This window comes from Chelonoidis abingdonii, chromosome 2, assembly GCF_003597395.2.
Source record: "Chelonoidis abingdonii isolate Lonesome George chromosome 2, CheloAbing_2.0, whole genome shotgun sequence".
In the NCBI taxonomy this organism is placed as follows: domain Eukaryota; kingdom Metazoa; phylum Chordata; order Testudines; family Testudinidae; genus Chelonoidis; species Chelonoidis abingdonii.
This window is the reverse complement of record NC_133770.1, coordinates 72,394,607-72,401,783: the sequence shown is the minus strand read 5'-3', so window position 1 is coordinate 72,401,783 and position 7,177 is coordinate 72,394,607. Positions and strand designations below refer to the sequence as shown.

At 43.2% G+C, this 7,177-nt stretch overlaps 1 protein-coding gene across 1 annotated transcript in view; it reads left to right on the top strand.

Annotated features, from left to right (window-relative positions):
• SGO1 (shugoshin 1) overlaps positions 1 to 6,855 on the top strand; it is a 33,217-nt gene extending 26,362 nt beyond the window's left edge. The window contains exons 8-9 of the mRNA XM_032765966.2: positions 2,339 to 2,525; positions 2,753 to 6,855. Coding sequence (XP_032621857.1) covers positions 2,339 to 2,525; positions 2,753 to 2,894 — 329 coding nt within the window. The 3' untranslated portion in view covers positions 2,895 to 6,855. The remainder of the gene's footprint in view (positions 1 to 2,338; positions 2,526 to 2,752) is intronic.
• The last annotated feature ends 322 nt before the right edge of the window (positions 6,856 to 7,177 follow it).

Sequence of the window (7,177 nt, the reverse complement as noted above, 5' to 3'; positions counted from 1 at the left end):
GCCTTCCTCTGCAGCGTGGGGCATGGGTCACTTGCTGGTGGATTCTCCGCAGCTTGAGGTCTTCAAACCACAATTTGAAGACTTCAATAACTCAGACATAGGTTAGGAGTTTGTTATAGAAGTGGATGGGTAGGATTCTGTGGCCTGCTTTGTGCAGGAGGTCAGACAGGATGATCATATTGGTCCCTTCTGACCTTAAAGTCTATGAGTCTATGAGATCAGACCCACCTACATCTCCAGAAATCTCGCCGGCTGCAGGAAGCTCAGTGACTACTGCATTCAAAGCTGGACTCTGAAAGCAGCACAGCCCCGAAACTTGGGCACCCAGGGGAGGTACCCAAAGGTAGGTCTGATCTTTAGCCCCTTTCCCCCACCCGCCTGTGCAGGGGAAGACCAAGTCCTGTCCCTCCCCAGCTCAGCTGAGACTAGCAGCTAGGAGCCACTAGCAGGGGTGCTCCCAGCAGCACAGGGGAGATCAGACTTATCCCACCTCCGAGAATTTCCCCTGACTGCAGGAAGCTCTGCAGCTGCTGCCTTCAGAGCCCAACAGCGCAGAAGTGAAGGTGGTAATATCACAACCCCCTACATCAGCTATGTGATCCCCTTTTGGGTTGGGAATCCCACAGTTACAACACTGTGAAATTTCAAATATAAACATCTGAAAATGTGGAATTGGCCAATTTTAAAACCCGCAGACCAGGAAGGGGATCAAATTGGACTGTGAATTTGGTAGAACCCTAGTGATAATGGTGGATACTTTATGCTTATGGGTTTTAAAGCAAGACTGGATAAATTTTTAAAAGCATACCTCTTTATAAAGCAAAATTTCTAGTTTAACAAATATAAGGGTAACAAAGTGGGTTTTTAAAAATAAATGGCTATAAAGCTTGCATTATCAGTGAGGACCATGTACCTGCATATATTTGTACAGGATTGGAGAAGCCTGTGGCGCTTGTAAACTCCAGGCGCATCTTAATTTTTGGTTGCCCTTTTTTATAAGAATCTCGTCTGTGGAATTCTTTAGCTTTTCATAATTTGCCAAAGGCAGTATTCTGTGACAAGAATACACATAAATCACTCCTAACTTTAGTCCGATGCCTGGCAATATCAATCACGGAACACTGGAGCCTTTACTTTTCTAGGACAGTGATTAAAATGCAGCTCAGGTCAGTTGTGACCAAAAATCATAGCTTTAGATGACTCTTGAAAGCTGGTGACACAAGTGGGTGTTGTCAGTTCAGTTTCTTGCAGCGTTTCTCAAACTGAGGTCTGTGGACCCCTGGGGGTGCCTGGGCCCTGCTGATCAACTCCTCCCTCTCCCTCCCAGCACCTCCTGCACATTAAAAGTCCGGCAGCGCAGCGAGGCTAAGGCAGGCTTCCTACCTGCCCTGGCTCCCTGCTGCTGCCAGAAGGGCCCAGCATGTCCTTGCAGCCTCGGGGGGGAGACAGTTTCTGCTTGCTGCTCCCGCCCCAAGCACTGACCCCACAGTTCCCATTGGCCGGAAACTTTGGCCAATAGGAGCTGTGGGAGCAGTGCCTGCAGGCAGGGGCAGCATGCAGAGACCCCTTGGCCCCTGCACTGCTTAGGAACCACTGCCAGAGGAATGGGCCGGTTGCTTTCAGGAGCCTCTTGAGGTAAATGCTGCCCAGCTGGAGCCTGCACCCCAACCCCCTGCCCCAGCCCAGAGCCCTCACCCATCCTGTACACAGATTCCCTCTCAGAGCCCACATCCCCTCCCATACCCAAACTCCTTCCCAGAGCCTGAACCCGAACACCTGCCTGGTGAAAGTGAGTGAGGGTGGGGGAGAATGAGTGATGGAAGGAGAGGGGATGGAGTAAGATGGGGTGGGACCTCAGGGAAGAGGGCGGGGAAGGGGAGAGTGAGGAGGCTTGAGGGTCCATGAAAATTTTTAAATCAAAATGGGGGTCTTGGAGTTCTAAAGTTTGAGAATCATTGGTTTAATTGATAGATGTCCCCAGAACTAACATGGTTTACTAGCAGTTAAGGCTAAGGTTTGAATAGGCATGGAAATGAAATTGCTCTCGGTTTTCCTTTAAAGATAGTTCATCTGGACAAGGTTTGAAGCACTTTGTGATGTTGGCAAGTTGGAACTTTGCTGCTCTCAAAGCAGAAGTTTTTCTTGAGAACAGATTAATTTGGTATGCCCCACACACATTCTGATTTAGGGAATAAAATCTCTTTATTAGACAAAACTACATTGATTTTTTTCTCTCCTGGGAAAACTGTTGATCCTTGCCTCAATAAGTACTGTGTAAATTAGTTTAAAACAAATAATGGGTAGCATAGCAATGCAAAAACGTATCCAATTCTTTCAGCAGGGAAACCTGAGGCTTCTCAAACATCTCGTCTTCATCTCTGTGATGTCACCAACATCTCTTCATTGTCTGGTACAAAAAGTAGAATCTCTCATCCATTTTTAAGTATTGATGAAAAACCAGGAATTCCCAGCCACAAACGCAGATGTACTATTAATGTGAATTACAAGGAACCAAGTATCAGCAGGTTAGTATCTTCTTTTATTGTCCCAGTTTAATGTACTAAAATTTTTGGACAAGAAGGTAGATTTAGGACTTAGGATTTTATTTGATTGGAAATAAAGGCTTTGGTGAGAACTTTAGTAATCTGATTTGCTCAAGTAAGGTTGTTAAATGTATCTTTTTAGCTGAAAACTATATTGTGTTACAGCTAAAGCTGTGCAAGAATAACTTTTTTCTAAATTAATTTGACAGGAAGCTCAGAAGAGGAGATCCGTTTACGGATATGTGTTTTCTGAACTCTCCAATTTTCAAGCAGAAAAAAGATCCTAAACACAGTTCTGTTAAAAAGGAATCTCTGTCCAAATACAATGAGGCATTTGTTGGATGTCGTTGAGAAGCTTTTTTGCACCCCCTTGTGGAGTGCTGAGGCAAAGAACATTTGGTTAACAAATTTGCTATGTAATTTGACACTTAAATCAAAATGTCACATTATAGTTATGCCATAAGAATGTCTTGTTCAGGCTCTGTCCTGTGTACCGGGGAAATCTAACTGTATATTTGGGTAGGCAGTGATAACTATAGACTATTTTAAATTTAGATTCCATGGGAATTTCAGTAGGGCTCAGATGAATACTTTAAGATCATGAATTTAATAGAGTAAGGAGTAACTGTTACTGTGCTTGTTTGTTATAAAAGCAGTCTTGCTACCCAGCGTTTCTATTTAAACTCTTTGATTCCTGAACTCCACTGTGAAGTCCATTATCTGAAGGCATCTTGAGAATCTCTGGTGTAAAAAGATAAGCACTGTGTGAATTATTTGACTGATTACTAGATTTGTCAATCCCTGCTTATTGTAACCTCTCACTTGATATAGCTGAATTATAGTAAATCTTGGGATTAGATTACAATTTTAAGTGAGCAAGTTTGTACAGCTGTCTTGTTACTTACACAAACCTGTAGTCTACTAATGTTGAAATGTATAATAAAACTTTTAGATTTTATAAAGTCTTGTAGAGAACTTACATTCTAACTGCAATGGTTTCAGTCTAAGGGCAGGTCTACACTATGGAGAAAAGTCTAATTAAGCTACACAATCTGAGTTATGTTAGCAGTGTAACTCAGGTCATCATAGCTTAAATCTATTTACTGCATGGTCGATGAGAGAAACTTATTCCGGAGGAGTACTAGAGTCAATGGAAGAGTGATTAGTGGTCAGTTTAGCAGGTCTTCACTAGACCCACTAAATCAACCTCTGGTGGATCGAACACCACAGCATCGATCCCACTGGTAGTGGAGACAAACCCTAAGTAAGGTTATGTTCATACTACAGTTTATGTCAGCATAATTTATGTTGCTCAGGGGGGTGAATAAATACCTCCTGGAACAACATAACTTACACTGACATAGTGCTATTTACGTCAGTGGGAGAGCTTCTCCCGCTGATGCAGCTTCTGCTGCTCGTGGGGGCTGGAGAAGTTAAGCTGATGGAACAGCTTTCTCCCGCTGGCTTACAGCAGCTATATTAGAGAGCTTACAGAGGCACAGCTGCATCAGGACAGCTGGCACTGCTGTAAATTCTCTACTGTTGCTGTGCCCTGGCTTAGAGGTGGTAAAAAAAATGTTATAGTTTCTTGCCCTGACTCCAGCTGTTGGAATTTTAAGTTCCATATGAAAGAAGTAGAGTTAGTATGTAGCTAAACTGTGCAAGTCAAACCAAAAATACCAGATAAGCTATATGAGTAACAATGTATCCTGAAGCAGTCTTCAGATGCAATTTTTTTCCAATATTAAGCTCTCTTTACATAGTCTAAACAACAGTAAGACAATAGATATGAAAGTTGATAGGTAACACATGATTTTTAACCAAGCTGTAACACAGCTCAGCACAACTTACACAGATGAGAGTAAACTGTAGTAGTCCACTTTGGCAGCTGCCATTGGTGGGAGCTAAAAGGAGGTTCCTTGCTTAGGAGGAATTTTTTTATTTTTTTAAAATCGAGCTATAGACTGTGCAAAGCTTTTCTCATTATGCGACTCCTGGGTTACCTATTGTTGGTTTTTTTTTTCTCCTGCAAAAGTTGTTTTCCTTTTAACAGGGTTTTACAGAAAAATCTAGCCAACAGAAACGTACTTTCCTACCTGCTCATTTCACTTTACTAAAAATTTGCAGCTGCCACTTTCTCCCCATACAGCTATAGTTGGAAAGCTGCCACTAGCCAGGCAGAGGGATGGTCTTCCTCATCATGGAATTCTGATACCATAGGGGTGGGGTATTCACTTTTTAAAAGTTTGCCAAATCCACCAAGGAGGATGGGGCTAGCAGAACTTGAGATGTCTCACATTAAGTGGGCAAAGTATACACCAAGTATTAATTTTTAATGTGGGACTATGTGTATGTGAAAGCAATAGCTACTGAATTAAAACATCTATTCTAAGATATCTTTTGAATATAGGACCAGCTCTTGTAAATTTCCATTACTGGAGTAAGAAGCCCAGTTCTGGCCACACCCAGGATTGCCACTGTTTCTCTATAGGATCGTAGGGAGTTAAACAGAATATGCTCATAGCCCCTACAGACGGATTTTTTTATTTGTAAAAGGGATGCCTTTAGCTGGAGAAGATACAGTAAATGTAGACTTAGTAACTAAATAGCCAGCTTTTGGAGAGGCTTCTGGGTTCAACAGACGTTACAATTTGTAATCTAGCATCTTAGTGAGAAGTGGACCAAATAATGAAAAACTGTCACCAAGTATCTCCAACAATTCTTGGCATAGCCACAGGACTTCCCATTTCTTAGAGGAATAGTTCTGATTGTCCACAGACAAGTCAGTCAGGGAAACAGTGAGCCAGGGATGCTTCCTCAAGCTGCCATCTTCATCCCATCTTTTTCATCAAGTCATCCGGTTCCAATAACCCCATAAAACAATCTGATACAAACAAAAATCTCTCATCTGCTGGATAGGAGAGTGATGATATTCTGTCAGAAGAAAGGTTTTTAGGGCTTTCCTCCATCTTCATTGTACAGAAGTGCATGGGGGTTGGGGAAATCAGAGCCTTTTTTGACCCCCAAAGTCTCAATAAATGGATAAAGAATATGAAACATAGCTGGAGCTCCTGACCTTTACCATGCCATCCCCTGTACTAGAACTTCTCGGCCTCAGTGGATGCATATTCTCAGCTGACAGTACCACCTCAAGCTTATGAGAATCACCTGCAGCAGGAAATTTTATCTCTACTGAACACTCCCATTTAGCCGGTCCTTGGCCCCTAGGATTTTTACAGAGGTGATGGTGGTAGTAATAGCAAGACTCAGGTTCCACGGAATTACCGGTAACCTGAACCCCTTCCTAGATGACATCTTGATCGGAGCTCAATCACAGTCAATGGCGCACAGGGCCAGATATCAGATGTTGAATCTCCTCCAGGTTCAGCTTCATCATGAGTGCAAAGAAAAGTTCTCTGGTTCCATCCAGTGATTTATTTTCTTTCTCCAGAACTGTAGGAACCATACCATAGTCCTATGTCTACAACTGCTAGGACTCCTGGTGTCATGCACTGGGATCATCCATGAGCATAATCACACATCAGTAGTCTTCACACCAAAGGTGTGGGACCACTCCCCAGAACACATGAAAGATCAAATACGGGTTCCAACACAGATGTTCAACTCTTTACAATGGCAGTCAGCCTACGACAATGTCACAAAGACATATCCATCTGCTGTCAAGATTCTATAGTCCAATTTCTCGCAAAGAACATCAGCCTGGAGGGCAGCACAGAACCAAACAGCTTAGGGCCTCAGGAACAAGGAAGAAAGCGTTCACAGCATAAACTTCCCAGAGCTGAGAGAGTTCAAAGTAGGCCTGCAAAGGTTCCAGCCCACCTTAAGGGGGAACCACATGCTGGTTCCAGCAGACAAGATGACTGCAGTCACATTTACAGAGTCAAGGGGAACAAGAAGTCCCACATCATATGCAGAAACAATGGCAATAATGAGGTGGGCAGAACAGTTCCTCTTTTCCCCACTGAGCAATCCATATTATACCAGAACTAAACCAAAAGCAGACTGGCTCAGCAGACACAGGGTCTGCAACTCAGAGTGGTGCCTGAAGGAGGAGGTTTTCAAGCTCATTGTTCAGACATTCAGTCTCCCTTCAACTGATCTAACTGGGAATCGCCTGAACACTAAAAAGCCAAAATACTTCACCAGGGCAGCTGTCAAGGTTCCTTCCCCACTCTGAACTTTAGGGTACAGATGTGGGGACCTGCATGGACACTTTTAAGCTTAATTACTAGCTTAGATCTGGTATCGCTGCCACCATCCAGAATTTTCAGTGTCTGGATCACTCTCTTTCCCCCTCAAAACCTTCCCCTCCCTGGGTAGCCTTGAGAGACTCTTTCACCAATTCCCTGGTGAGTCCAGATCCAATCCCTTGGATCTTAAAACAAGGAGAAATTAACCATCTCCCCTCCTTTCTCCTACCAACTCCTGGTGGATCCAGATCCAACCCCCTTGGATCTAAAAACAAGAAAAAAATCAATCAGGTATTAAGAAAAAGGCTTTTAATTAAAGAAAAGAAAGGTAAAAGAAAACCCTCTGGGAGAGATTAGCATACCAGCTACTCTCACAGACAACAGATTCAAAACACAGAGGATGTTCCCCTGGGCACAAATTTA